This window comes from Anguilla rostrata, chromosome 9, assembly GCF_018555375.3.
Source record: "Anguilla rostrata isolate EN2019 chromosome 9, ASM1855537v3, whole genome shotgun sequence".
In the NCBI taxonomy this organism is placed as follows: Eukaryota; Metazoa; Chordata; class Actinopteri; order Anguilliformes; family Anguillidae; genus Anguilla; species Anguilla rostrata.
In genome coordinates, this window is record NC_057941.1 from 18188934 (window position 1) to 18204479 (window position 15546).

At 40.3% G+C, this 15546-nt stretch overlaps 1 protein-coding gene across 2 annotated transcripts in view; it reads left to right on the forward strand.

Annotated features, from left to right (window-relative positions):
- Positions 1–931: 931 nt before the first annotated feature.
- Positions 932–15546, forward strand: part of LOC135263145 (cGMP-dependent 3',5'-cyclic phosphodiesterase-like) — a 68247-nt gene continuing 53632 nt past the window's right edge. The window contains exon 1 of one of the 2 annotated variants that reach the window (XM_064350811.1): positions 932–1399. In XM_064350811.1, coding sequence (XP_064206881.1) covers positions 1332–1399 — 68 coding nt within the window. In that variant the 5' untranslated portion in view covers positions 932–1331. The remainder of the gene's footprint in view (positions 1400–15546) is intronic. The other variant, XM_064350812.1, reaches the window with a different exon arrangement.

A 15546-nucleotide genomic window follows, 5' to 3' on the forward strand; every position in this document is an offset into this window, starting at 1 on the left:
CAAACCGGTAGCAGACAGGCAGGTAGCAAACAGGTTACAAATCAGACAAACCAAAGCAAAGCAAAAGATTCCAGCACCTGAGTCGGGGAGAGGGAGACTTAAATAGAAAGACGCAGACGAGACACAGGAGGGCACGATGAACAATCAAGCCACAGAGAGGGAGGGGAACACGAGACACAACGCAACTAATAATTAGATAACGCAAACCAATAAAACAATTAACAGAACACAAAACCAAGGTACCGCCATCTGGCGGCCCAACAGAGAAACAACACAGGGGGAAGACATAGAAGACAACAGAACCCTGACAAAAGCATGGAGAAAGTCCAATATTCCTTGTTTTTTTTTTTTTACGGCATTGCTTCCACAGTTAAATCTCCAGTGTTAATTCAACTCTAATAGTGTTAATTAATCTCTTAACAGATAACATTTTAGCCCCACTCTGTTAAGAGTTGAATTAATACTGTAAGAGTTGAATTAACACTGGACATTTCACTGTGTAGTGTTTTCTTCTGTCTCCTTGCTGATTACCATATACCAAGCCTGTAGCATATTTTCCCCTTATGCCAATTATAACTGTACTATTAGAGAGGTAACTCAAAATATAATAGATTATGATATAACTAACCCGTAAAATGGACAAGAGATGGTGGTGATTCCGATCGTCATTCTCCACAATGATGTCAATTAATATATTCACCACTGGAATGCTCACTGGCCAATCAGCGTGCGCCAGAACTATCCGTTATGCTTAAATTTTTTTTTTTTTTTTTTTTTTTTTTTTTATTTATTATATGTTATCAGTGCCTAAACTGTCGTAGAAACATGAGAGCAACACGATAAGTACATACAATTAAATTATTTATTTCTTTCAACAAATATGTATGTATTTGCCACATATTTATTTACTATTGCATTAATAAAATGAGTGGCGTGTAAATGTTCACACCCGGCATAGGCTACTGGCGGGTAGTCCAGGCGGCGGGGAGTCTGTAGCTAGCGGCTCCAGTTATTGTAGGCTCTCCATCGATCGGGCGTCCAGCCGAGTCCCTTGAGGTTTACAAGGCTTTCACATACTCGTATCTGTCCGCGTGCTTTAGAGATGCTGCATTAGGCTTCGTTACAGCATCACGTCCAATCCACTCCAAGCATCATAAGCGAAGGAGAGAACAGTTGAAACAAGCGCACACCCACTCACTAAAAAACATCCGCGCTCTGCCTCTTCTGCCACTGTCAAATCTCGGAGACCCGGTGTTGGTTCGAAGTTGGAGCTTCGTTTTATTGAGTACAAACAGAACTCTTGGAAACGCTTCTGACAGACATCATGTGAGATGGGCCAGGCGTGCGGACACTCGCTGCTGTGCCGTAGCCAGCAGTACCGACCAGCAGCATCAGAGATGTAAGTGAGCTTTCGTCTGCTAAGGGTGGTGGGATGAACGAAAATTATAGCTACACTAACCAGCAGGTGGTGAGGGAGGACCAAAACAAAACAGTGATGAATACCTATATTCTAAACACGTAAAACTCGAGCACGGTTGGATATTTATTTTGAATAAATTAAGGTAAAAAGAAAAGTATCACGACACTAACCATTGCCACATTATGCCTAGTTTTGATGAAGACTGTTCAGAAGTACTGTCGTAGCCTAATAGTATTTATAATGTTAACGAACATCATGCTACGTTGATAGCGTGCCCATGAGGTGTAGGGCATACCATTGCCAAGTCACCTGGACAACTTCCAACAACAGTGCGCAAGTGGCGGCGTTTTATCATTGTAACTGTTAAGATTTCAAATAATGTAGCATAGGTTATGCGGCATGATGGCTCAGGGAGAGAGCGATTCTGTGTTAGTGTGTGTGTGTGTGTGTGTGTGTGTGTGGGGGGGGGGGGGGCATTCGACTCTGAATCTGTTGCTGATAAAATTAAAGTAATAGATTTGTTGTATACTTTTCTGTGAATGTTACACTTCACTGTCACGTTGTTGTGATAAGTGGCTGGAGTCACATGCTCTCTGCTCGCCTCAGTTTATTTGCAGAACCTGGTCAAGTGCATTAGCATGTGTTCCATATTTAATCTAGACTTTTCCCATTGCAGTTTTATGGCAGCTGTTTTATATCAAATCAGTATTTTTGAATATTAACAGACACAATGGAGAAAAGTGCCTGGTTTTATCGCTGGCTTTTCTCACACAGAATTAAAATGTGAAAAGACAGGCTGTCCGCCTCACCCAGGGAAACTCATTACCAGGGTTGACACATTTTAAGTGAGCTTGTGCTGCCCGTCTAATGAACACTGGCCAGCATCCCTGTCCCTTGAATCACTGGCCTGGCAGAATCACTGCTAATTGGCTGAGCAGCACTCTCAGAGGAGCCACTGTCTCAGTAAACCCTCCGCACCAGAAGACCCCCTCTCTTTGGAGGAACATGGGCTCCCAGGCTACACTGGGCATTTCTAATTTGGCGTGCTTGTATGCATTAAGTCCATGTATGCTGTCCCCATACATTTTCCCTGTGCGAAGTGCCATATTTACATTGTCCCTGATCTGGGAGGAGGGAATATTCTTTATGTTGTGGGCTGTTGTGATCCAGTGCAGAGATGCAATGCAGTGTGACTGCACAGACTAGTCTACGGTCCAGAGTTTACATTCTGTCGCTTAAAGCTGACATGAAGCAGCACAAAGTACCTGGGTACAGGATTTGGAATGTGTCGTTACTGATTCCCAGAGTCTGAGCCAAACACCGGAGGTACGGGTGACAGCCACAAGTGATTGGCAGCTAATCTTCTAAAGCTCTTTGTATGTGCCATGGCAGTCCCCTGAGCTGCTCCTGGAATGGAGCTGTGGTGTTGTTGTCTAAAATGACAATTTGTTCTCAGAGTGGCAGTCAGACCAGCTGCGTTTCTGCTCGCCGTTTGCCAGGGAAACCAGAAATTGGCATATCGGCCATCTCAGAGAAACAGGTGGTCTTCTGTGGCTTGTTGTTAAAGTTGGGCAGTTTTCTGAGCTAATGAGAAGGGGCAGCGGTCAGTGGCTGGGAATGGGACATAAGTCACACTAACGTGCTCACTGTTGCAGGATATGAGGGTGACATACAACCCACATCCCAGCCAGACCTTTCTGTTCTGGGGACCTCTGGGCAGCTCACCCACCCTCCCTCTTGTTTGTTCTGGCCTCCCAGTGGTTGAATGTGCTTCCCATGGTGATCAGGATCAGCAGAAACCCCACCTGATACTCCACCTCTTCAGACTACACGTGGCCCCCCTGAACCTCTTTAGCTACTATCCGTGGTCTTTCCTTTTCCTGGTCCAAGTCCCTTCCCTCCTCATTGTCAAGCAGAATAGTAGATTGTTTTCCCTGTTGATGCAGGCAGCTACCTTGCTTCAAGTTGAGGCAATTGTGTTAATTTTATCACAGAGCCTGCATGCCCTTTGCATTGTGTGCGTGTGCCTATGCGCGTGCATGTGTATGTGTGCCTGAAAGCTCCTCACTCCTTTTATATTACTTTAAAAAAATGTCATCATGATATCATTTATAAATGGAAATGGATATTAGTGTGTGTCTCAGAATGTCTGAAATGTGTAACCATGACAATGAGATCCAGGGCTGCTGGCAACAGGTGTCTTTGTTCAGGAAAAAATATTTTAGCTGGTTATCTGTGCAGTGAGGTGATATTAGAATCTTTCTCATAATATTTATGTTCAGCTAGTGACTTTAAAGAGTATATCAGAGATGTGGACTCTATTGTAAAGGTAAGCATAGACAAAGCAGGATGGGTTACTGGTTGTTGGATGCCTGGAGAGTTTGTGGGATCAATTTGTTATCAGCGAGAACAGTGACCTTTTGGGCCATCAGCACTGATCAAGTTCACTTAAATTCAGTTCAACTTTATTGTCATTGTACATTGCACAGGTACAAGTACAATGAAAAATGGGCTTGTGATCTCCCAAGTACAGTGTCCTGACTCAGGGCTTGCAACAAATGAGAGAGTCCACACACAAATGAAAGGTGAAAAATGTATTTATTAAACTAAGCATAACAACTCATAAATAAATATGGGAATGTTGGGCATCAGTGGTGTAAAGCGTGTGTGGATGAGTGAAATATGGTTTGTAGAATTAAAGGAAAATAACACAAAAGCAAACTAATCTAAAGTGAAGGCCATGTGGAAGGCATCCTGGCTGCTCAGCTGCTCAGCAAACAAGGAAGTGTTTACAGCTTTGATAGCTCTGACACTCTGCTTTTACTTTGACCCACACATGCATCTACCCGTACATTCATGCAAGTACAGTATTATCACATAATAGCTCAGCTTTGGGATTAATGCTAGTCAAAAAATAGAAAGAGAAAAAAGAACATATAATGTTGGTTTTCACACTTTCAGCAAATCTGTACTAAACCTGTCGATCTGCTGATTTAGATGATCATTTATTCCACTTTTATTGATAATATAAATTAAATTGCAAATATGAAATACATTTATATTATTTCCCCATGAGAACCTCAAACAATTAATCATAACTCCAGATTGATTTGTCACAACCTAATACGTGCTTTAATCATTAAATAAATTCTGTCTAATCCTTCCAAATGCATAGCTCATGTCCTTTAATTTAGCTGGAGTCCTTTGTTCCAGCGGAACATTAGACAGATAGATGCAATTTAAGCGGGATGAAAGATATCTGAATGCATTATCTTTAGGAACATTTAGAGAACAGTAGGCTACACATCGGTTGGGATGGTAGTGCCTCTGTAATCTCTGGAGAGAGTCACACTGCTGACAAGTCTACTTAAAAACACCAGTGGAAAAACACAGAAATCCATCTGACAACACAACAGGAAAATTCTGGGAAATAGAATGTGTCTGATGCTCCGGGGTGGGCTGTGTTAAGCAGCCTGGGATGGTATGGTGTCGGTGCAGCGTGTCTAGTGCTCTAATAGGTGTGTGGTGTTAGGGAACTGTGTTTACTGTAATTTCTCAGCAATATGTGGTGTTTGGGCTCTGTGTTTACTGTAATTTCCCTGGGGTGTGTGGTGTTAGGGCATTGTGTTTACTGTAATTATTCAGGAATGTGTGGTGTTTGGGCACTCCATTTACTGTAATTTTGCAGAGGTGCGGTGTTAGGGCATACCATTTACTGTAATTTTACAGGGGTGTGATGTTAGGGAACTGTGTTTACTGTAATTTTACAGGGGTGTGGTGTTATGGCACTCCATTTACTGTAATTTTACAGGGGTGTGGTGTTAGGGCATTGTGTTTACTGTAATTATTCAGGAATGTGTGGTGTTTGGGCACTCCATTTACTGTAATTTTGCAGAGATGCGGTGTTAGGGCATACCATTTACTGTAATTTTACAGGGGTGTGATGTTAGGGAACTGTGTTCACTGTAATTTTACAGGGGTGTGGTGTTATGGCACTCCATTTACTGTAATTTTACAGAGGTGCCGTGTTAGGGCATACCATTTACTGTAATTTTACAGGGGTGTGGTGTTAGGGCACTGTGTTCACTGTAATTTTACAGGGGTGTGGTGTTAGGGCACTGTGTTCACTGTAATTTTACCTGGGTGTGGTGTTAGGGCACTGTGTTCACTGTAATTTTACAGGGGTGTGGTGTTAGGGCTCTGTGTTCACTGTAATTTTACAGGGGTGTGGTGTTAGGGCTTTGTGTTTACTGTAATTTTCAGGGGTGTGGTGTTAGGGCACTGTGTTACTGTAATTTTGACAGGGGGATGTGCGTGTTAGGGCTACTGTTCACTGTAATTTTACAGGGGTGTGGTGTTAGGGTCTGTGTTCACTGTAATTTTACAGGGGTGTGGTGTTAGGGCACTGTGTTCACTGTAATTTTACAGGGGTGTGGTGTTAGGGCTCTGTGTTCACTGTAATTTTACAGGGGTGTGGTGTTAGGGCTCTGTGTTCACTGTAATTTTACAGGGGTGTGGTGTTAGGGCATTGTGTTTACTGTAATTTCATGGGGGTGTGTGGTGTTAGGGCATTGTGTTTACTGTAATGTCATGGGGGCGAGTGTTGTTAGGGCGCTGTGTTCACTGTAATTTTACAGGGGTGTGGTGTCAGGGCACTGTGTTCATTGTGCGTTCTTACTCCCCCATACAAATGGCATAGCTGTTATGTAATAACTAGTATGGAAGAGGGTTATTTCTGTAAATCCTTCATGAATTGATTTTCTTATATGTTTTTGTCTAGGCTGTAAGAGTGAAATGTTTTTCAAATTTGAATCCGTTTTCAGTATCAAACACTACTAGCTAACACTGCTAAATTGCCATTTGGGGCTCAAATGCTCGTGTTTTACATATGGTATCATTGTTTTTGTTCTTATTTTGCCCTGATCTTCATTTTTTCTTTTTAACTTTGTACTACATTTTACCCTCTCTTTTGAAATTATATTGTAGCTCTAATGGGGCTAAATGCTCCTTGCTCCATAAAATCCAAATCTAATATCCTTTTTATTTGGCCACCCAGTCGGTGTGGGAGATGACATTTAGCGCCCTTGATAATAAATTAACATTTACATTTGCTCAAAATGTAATTAGATCCCTCTTCAATAATTTCCATGAATGAATATGTCTTGGGCGGCACAGTGTTAGATACTAAATAACTTAGAAAGGCCAATTTTTGCAATGTGATCATGCACACACACCCACACACACACACACACACACACACACAAACACGAATAAATAGACAATGCTTCATCCCATGTCTAGGTAAAAGCAGAAGGTTCCAGAACATCACCGAGGGAACCCCTCCACATAGTTATATAAAGCCTACCCATTTATTCTCACCACCTCTAATTGGCCCAATAATAATTATGATGAGTCATAAGTGTAGGAGATGCTTTTGTTTAGTTTTTTCCAATACCATATTCACATATGCCAGCTGGGAGTTATCAGGTGTCATTTAGATTGAAACCATTGTATCTTCATATGCACTGTCTGCAATAGCTGTGGGGATGAAATCAGTGGCATTTTATTTATGGTAAAATCCTGCTGATTTTCTTCTTTGCAGTATAATAATCAGTTAAGTACAGCCTGTCAGCCCTTCCCATCATGCTCTGCCTGCAGGGAGCTGGGTGACACTGTTCCATGTTGAAAAGCCCATGAGCAAAAGTAAATTGCAGCCCTTTTTCTGAATCAGATCAGCTAAAATTTGTTGAGGTTATAATAACTAAGAAATTAGTTCAGCCTCTGTCAAATACAATGCGACACTAATGCAAAATAAACAGAAAGCATGCCAGCCCTAGACAGGATTATTCGGCTGTTCATTTTTTTCAGCTGGTTCCATTTATTAGCATCATGGCGCCCGGCAGAGCAACGATAAGAAATCCCCCACAAACATAACCAGTGAGGACCCAACTCTCCCAGATTGATTAAACCAATTCTACAGCGAATTTGAAGCCCACACCCACAACAATCCTCTCTGCTACCCCTTCCTCACACCCTTCATCCTCCAACCCCAACAAGTGAGGACTATTTTCAAGAAAGTGGACTGAAGAAAAAGACCCGGGTAACCTCTCGTCCTCTGTTCTAAGCATGTGTGACATATTAATTCATATATTTAACACCGCCCTTATTCAATGCAGGGTCCTACAATGCTTCAAAGACCCCACAATAATACCGATTGCCGAATCATCCTGGCAGCATCACGCATGCCCAGACCATTGCATGAACACCACGCAATGGGTCTTACTTTAGTGTGGTCGGTCTTAATCTGAAAACACCATTCCACTTGGGATAACAGTAAAAGAGAGGAATATGCCTAGGAATTTATCCACAATCCCTGGGAACAGGAGAAAAGTTACATTTGGCCAATTTGCAGTGTATGTCTATGCTTTCTTTCTGCAACTGTCCTTTTTCTGCCTCCGATCAAATTACAGCACTTTGTTTTATTCAATTTCCTTTGTCCTCCATCAGATTATAAACAGAGATATTACAAGCAAACTGAAATTCTGGGGCTTGTTTCATGAAAGTTGCGAAGTGCAAGCTGAGGTCTGTGAGTTGTGATAGATTTATTCTGTCCTTTTTGGAGTGTTTCGCATAGAAATCACAATTGCCTTTTCATTTCTTTTCTCTTTTTACCTTGCAATGAGTCACTGTCACATGAAACTGTACATTTTTGCTGTGATGTACCTGTTTTGTATTATATGGTAAACAATAAAAATTTGTATTACAAAATTTTTAAAAAAGAAAATCTAAATTGGAAGCCATGAACACATGTCTCAAGTGCATTTATGTAGGCAACCAGTTAATGGGCTATTGTTCTCATCGGACTGCCTCATTTTGGTTTTGTACTGTACTTTTGCTGTAGTGCGCAGCATTGTAGTGATCCTCTGCTCTACGTGGACTGGCTTCAAGAGGTATCCGAGGGGTGGAAAGGGTAGGGTAGGACTGTAGGACAGAAGTTGCAATGTCTACGACGTCTTCCTCAGAGTCAAAAAAGGTATGTCATAGATGTCAAAACGTATGTCCTACCCTACTCTACCCTACCCTGCTGGCTTGAAGTGTGTTGGGCATCTTCTTTCATTACGCAAAAGAGAAAAATATGCCCAAAGTAAACTTTTTCTGAACTAAATCTCTGCATCGGCTAATTAAAGTATTTTCCAGAAGTAAACGGTTTTAAAGTAATTAAAGTATACCACTTTAGGATACAAATGTTATAATAAATGGCATAGCGTGAATACTGGTAAATTGGGACACTTTCTGAAAATTTGCCTTTGAGAAATAATTTATACGGCATCTCATTATTCATTCGAAGCCAGCCATTCCAACCATTCCAAATACCTCAAGATATCCTCTACACTATACAAAAGAAAAAAGAAAGAAATATCAAACACAGGCAACATGACCCTGCTTCGAACTCAAAGTGTCCCGACTCCAAATTTTGACATCCAGTAATGGCAAACTGAGACACATAACCTATTATTTTTTTAAAAATTCACAAAATGAAAAAAGTGTCAGTGTATAAATTACATGAATTAAAAAAATAACAAATTCAACATTTCATATTTAATCGATTACTACAGCATCACCAAGTGTTCAATCTGCACCATTATTTAAAGGATCAAAGAGTTCAGCCACCAAAACAAGCCTACCAAGTTTGGGCATTCTGGACCATTCCAGATCATCATTATCTGAGGTAAAGGAGGAGAAAAACTAAAGAATCCTAACAAAGCAACAACAACAACAACAATAATAATAATAATAATAATAAAATTGAAACACCATCTGTGCTTTTAAGTCTCTAGGTATAGAGAGTATTTCTAATAGAACTGTGTAAGAGGTGCTCCTGCTATAGTCACTGCTTCTTCAATCACAGTTGTGCTATTTTATTGTGTCACAGTCTCCACGACCATACAAGCCTCTTCATGAGGTCTGCACTGCTTTTACAGGGGTAATTTAACACCTGGAGAACAAGTCACTGGGGCGAATAAATGACTTCATTCCTACGAGGAGATTGTTTTGGAGTAAATTGGTTCTCACAGTCTGCTGTTAGCAAAAGCCAGATCAAGCAGAAGACTGAAAACAAAATGATAAATAACCATGGTAACAGATCAGAATGGACTGCACATCATTTGAAAGGGTCGTAGTGATAAATGAAGTGGTAGTGTCAAAGGGAAAGAAAAAAGTGAAACAAAGAAATAATCAAAATTGAAGTGTGGAAAGGACTCTCCAGACTTTCCTGCAACATCTTTGCATTTTTTAATTTAACCAGAAAGATATTCGACTTAAAAAAGACGCCTCCTTTCTTGAATCAATTAACACACATTCACCCACCATCAATATGAGCACCTGTCTAAACCAAGCATTTAGCAGGCCAGCTGTTATGACAACAAGCCCATAACAGGCTGCTAGTCTGTATTGCGAAATAGCCCTATGGAAGTATCCCTTTCTGAGTAATGGGAGTTTGTTCATGCAGCTTATATTTAAATGCTGTTTTGAATCAGTAATGTGGGTAAGCTATTGCGTGAATGTGTGAAAGAGCTGCACACTATTATTCTCCTGGTGTAGCAAAGTTAAGCTGTTCTTTAAAATGTGACGATAATGTAAATACTTGCATAAATACTCAAATCTGAAAGCGTTGTCCTAAAAAGAGTATTAAGAGGGTTTCTGTGGTGTTTCAATGCACTAATTTTCTGCGTACATTACAGTATCTTCAATTTATTTCTTCTCTTTGTAAAGGCTTCCATAATTCCTTTTGTTCACATTATGTGCTTCTGTAGCAGGAATAATTATTTGCCAGAAATAGTTTCATTGTTTCAATTTTGAATACATCTAATAATTAAACAATTAAGATATTTATTGAAGGGTTACAGTGCCAGAATTGTGGGGATCATATAGCCAGTGCTGAAGGATTTACACATTGTAAGGGGGTCATTTTACAGAAATAGTGGTATTTGGAATTGTAATATGTCTTGAAATGTGTTTTTTATACTCAAAACTGAGAGTAAAATATTAATTAAACTTTTAAATATTAATTAGCCTTCTAACTTAAATCCAGACAAATGGCAGTTTACTGCATTGAAATAATTTTTAGACATTCACTCAAGGAATGCTTGCACCATCCTTTTTGTCACTGGTGTACCCTAAAGAACATTAAAGTCTTTTCAGAATTCTATTTCTCAGTTCAATCTGCACAGACAGGAAAAAACAGTGTAGATTAATACCGCAGAATCCACTTAATTGCATATCGGATTATCACATAATTTGGGTATTTGCATAGAATAGCAAAATCCCAAACCATTTCCTGTTCATTCCACTGTAAAGTGGTTGCATGTTTTCATAAACCATTAGTGCATATTTGTGATATTTTCATGGAATTATGTCCAATTACATTGCATAATGATCTGTAAATATTTGTTAAAAGTCAGCAATTGTGGCATAAATAAACCAAAGATTGCTCTATAAAGACACAGAACAGCAAAAACTTCTCAGAAAATCAGCAGAAAATCTCACCAATAGCAGATGCCTGAATGGCACACAAGGTCGTCAGCACTCTGTCTTTTATGCAATTAAGCGGATTCTACTGTCACTCAGAGTGTGTCTGAGGTTTCACAAAAACTTGAAGGCAGTCAAAACTTTATAAACCTGAAGTGCAGTATTATACACCACACATTGTACCAATAAATTCACGGACAAAACCATTTATAATCGTTTTACAGTTTTTTTTATTTTTATTTCTCATGTTTTTCCTTTACACAGCTTAGGCAGCTTGAAAAAGCACCTAGTATTGTCTGATTCCTAAGCTATTCATTTCCAAACTAGTAATGAAATATGAGGCATAGATCAGCGTACTCTGTGACACATTTGAGGAGGAAAAACCTGCAGAGAAGATGAAAATTTTCATAAACCCTGCATGGATCATTTTCTGTAATTATTCCCATGTGTTGGTGTTTTGATTACACTGTGTGATGTATGGTAATGGTGATAAGACACTGGGCTGAGTTGAACTGTAATTATGTAATGGGATGAGTGATTAGACTAAGCTGTAATTAGCTAACAGGGAAGAGATGTTGAAGCATATAGTGCTCATGTAACAGTGCTGAGATGTATCTGTATCTACAGAGATGATATGATGAATTGGATGGACAGTTGTTATGTCATGAGATGCAGTACAATAAGGGAATAATATGGGGCACAAGGAACTGCTGCATAGCTCCTGCTGAGACACCATTCCAGGGTGTGGATGGGCCTCATGATCTAGAATGGTATCCAGACTGTGCCAGGGTTGATTGTGCTTTGCAGTCCCGCAAAGTAGTGCACGGCTGGCTGCGGCGTTGCATTTCAGTCAGCAGTCAGCAAGTCTTATCACGTACCAACGACCCCCTCTGGCCCATGGGTTACCTATGGCCCACCTGCGCAAGCTGCACGTGAAGCGTCCTTCTCCAGCTCAGTGTCCTCCTCCAGCTCAGTGTCTGTGCTAGCTCAGTTGGTGGAATGCCCAGTGAGAAGAAGAAGCAGCAGCAGCAGGCATTGTGTGTTTTACAGGGGAGCATCTCCTCAAATTGTCAGAGATTTAAAAAATGAGCTGGGTTGCAGTGGTCACTCTCTGTTAATTTTGGCTGGCTTGTGCAAGCAGGGAGTGATAAGAGGCAGAGCCTTGATGTCGAAGTTGCATCCACATTAATCTCAATGAATATCGCTTGATTCAATTGTGAGTTGTGTGTCTGAAATAGAATAATACAAAAATGGGGGCCACTGAACTGCAGTGAATGCAAAGGGTTGATGTTTTGCGGAATGTTTCTGACATGATTTAGGCTCGTGTGACTGATTCTCTCTACGGGAATGGGGGATAAATTAAATAAATTGTGAGATGTGTGTGTGTTGACATTCCATTTTTGTTCTGCCATTTGATATGCCTCTCCTCCAATCAGTGCTGTCTCTTCTGTAATGCCCTGTGGACCGTCGGGTGTAGAATTATCTCTGGTGTGCCGGTGGGCAGCTGCGGTACAGTACAGGTCTCAGCTGCTGTGCTCCTGCTGTTATGTGCTCAAAGGGGAGAATGGAAACTATGAGAGGCACCGTAAGAGTAGTGTGTTCTGATGCTCTCATTCAGAAGCCCTATATTTGTCAGAGAAATATGTTTAATTATCATCATAGAATCAATCAGGATATATCTGAATCAAGGACGTGGGAACTAGATTAGGATCATATAGGCTGTATATTTCTTGCTCAGAAGTAGAGTTGACTGAGGTGCATTCTGGGTGGACACAATTTAGTTTTAATTCAGTCAGGATTTCACAGTGGGCCACGAGAGCCACTTTGTGTCTTATTACTCATAAGACCACGCATGTGTACTTCCTCAGACCCCTGGCATGTTTGGTACTCCTACTATATATAAAGTGCAGGATTAAATTGGGGGAAGCAAGACAGCATTTTTAACATGTAAGGTCAGCCTTTTTTTGTCCCTGTGCGCTCCCTGTGCTTTTCAAGCTGTCGGGCCCCGGGGGCTTACCCTGTTTAATGGGTGAAAAGTGGAGCGGCTCAATGCCCTGCTGTCGGCCTAGATCACTGAGTCAGCACAGAAAGCTTATTTACAGTCCAGCAATAAAGCGCTCGAGTGTGATCTTGCTCAATCCACTTGAAAATGACACCATCTCTTCAACTGAGACAGGCTATGTTTGCATGAAGGGCAAACAAAGATAAATATGAGATATAGAAAGGCTGAGCACGAGTGGGAGATACTTCTGTTTTCCAGTAGTGTCACATTAAAAGGAAAAAAGCTAGAGGAAGGTGGATTATAATGCAGATTTTGGAAGCAGGGAACTGAAATGCATTCTTTTAAATGTCATCTTGAATTTGTTGCATGGCTAATATTATGGATGACACAGTAATTTACAGAGAGAGCGAGAGACTCCAGTGCAATTCAGCCTTCATCAGGGAGTCACTCCATGCTGAGGACTTTGCCAGAACAGAATGTCAAAGTTTTAACTTTTTTTCATAATTTACTGTTTGCTCCCCCTTGAACTTCAATTATTATTATTATTATTATTATAAATACATCAGTGCATGGAATTAAAGAAAAATAAGGTCATGGATTTTTATGGCATTATGGGATAAAATGGCAGTTGAAAAACAGTAAAAATGGCTATTCAAATTTGGCTTGAAATACTGGAATCCATAATGGAACCTATTGCCCTGTATAGCAGTGAAGCGTGCGGTCCACTTACAGAGCTAAATTTGAAAATATGTATTGACAGGGCGTAGGTTCACTGAGCACAGCATGGCCATTGAGACCACCTGATGCAAGAAGACTGTTGTCAGCCAGAGTCTGAGACAGAATATATATGGACAGAACTATGTTTCAAAAATAATGCAGGTTTTTAAGTGTTTGCTTTAATTTTACTTATTTGTGATTTTTAATCCCCTATGAGAATTGCAACCGTAATCAGACATTCTGGGATATCAGAAAGCTTGCTTAAGCCCTGGTGCTGTCAGTTATAGTATGTTGAAATATCTGAACCACTGGAAGGTTCAGTGGTTTTCAGTGTTGGGGATGGGGAACAAATTACTTGAGTACAGTGACCCAGTGGCAAATGGAGGGCAAGTGCGGAACCTTTGTTTCTCTGTGTGAAAAGAGATTGATTTTGCTGGAGAGGATGCTGTGGGACACACAGGGAAAAAAACACAATTGACTCTATTTTCCGGGCGGAGCATGGCGTGTTGTGAGCTGTCGCATTGGCAAAGTGATAATTTCGCCATGGAATTTCATGCGGCTGAGCCGTTTGGTAGTTTCGTGGCTAGCCGTGTACCGAAGTAGGAGGAGAGTAGCTTCCGGGGTGTGTGTCAGTCAAAATCGCGCAGCGCTTTTCAGTTTTAGTGCAGCTCATTGCAATTTTTATTTTGGTCTAGTCGGCGACTGGCACCCCCACCCCTGCCTGCAGAGACCAGGTCTACAGCACAAAAATCGTAGCGCAGTGTAGGGTGGATTGCTAATTTTGGGCGTTTCCCTTGCAATGTGCTCATGATCATAGCCTATTCAAAAGCCAGTCAATGGGTTTTGTGGATCATATGCTGTCAAATTTGACAATTTGATATAAATCCCAGAAGCAGGAAAAATGCATACTTATGCATTTTATACTTATGCACTCATTAATTTTTCATTGTCTTTTTTCTTTTTTATGAATTTAATTCCTGTATTTAGTTCTATTTTTAATTACTTACGGCTGTTCTAATACTGCATTGTGATCCCTGGGGTACTGTATTTCGTTCTTTTGATTACACCTGTCTGTAATGAGAAGAGCAATCTTTTCATTTTAATTGACTGTAGTCAGACTGGATTTATAAACAAAGTTTGATGATTAATGCAATATTTGCAACAATCCCTCTTAATAATAAATGTAATATGCAATAAACATAATATCAACATAACACAAAAATGATGAAATAATTAGCATTTGTGTTAAACGGGCAATAATAATTGCAAATTCCTATATGTATTAGTTCATACCAACATGATTGAGAAGTGTAATGTACATGTCTTACTGTTGGAAATACTGTTTTTTCTACATGAAATGATAATTTTCGTGCAGCACAAAAAAAAGCAAAGTACGTGCAGCACAGTTGTAACAGAGGTGCGGTACAATTGTAACAATGGAAAATAGCTGCATAAATCGTTAATACCTGCAATATTTTAAGGACAAACAATATTACTGGTATGTTATTGGGAGGTACAAGAAAGCATCAGTATGCTGAGAATCTCCTGCCATTTATCTTCTTACCCCTGACTGGACAAGGCCTACTGAGATAGACTGGACAGTTGCTGGTTCTGGTTAAGAACGTTTGATATTTTGGCTACAGAGCTAAGCCTACACATAGGGCTAGTGTCCTTATAGATTGGGTTATAAAGATAAAGATGTTCCATGCATTTAAAGGTTCCAGTGTAGCTCATTATGTATATAATAATATTATATTTACTATATCATATAAATAAAATGACATTTGTACTGGGTGGAATACGTTTCAGGTCAAGGTTATCTAAAGTTTTATGGTTTGATTTCACAAGAAATCGATGAGGGGAGCTCAATTCAATTTCA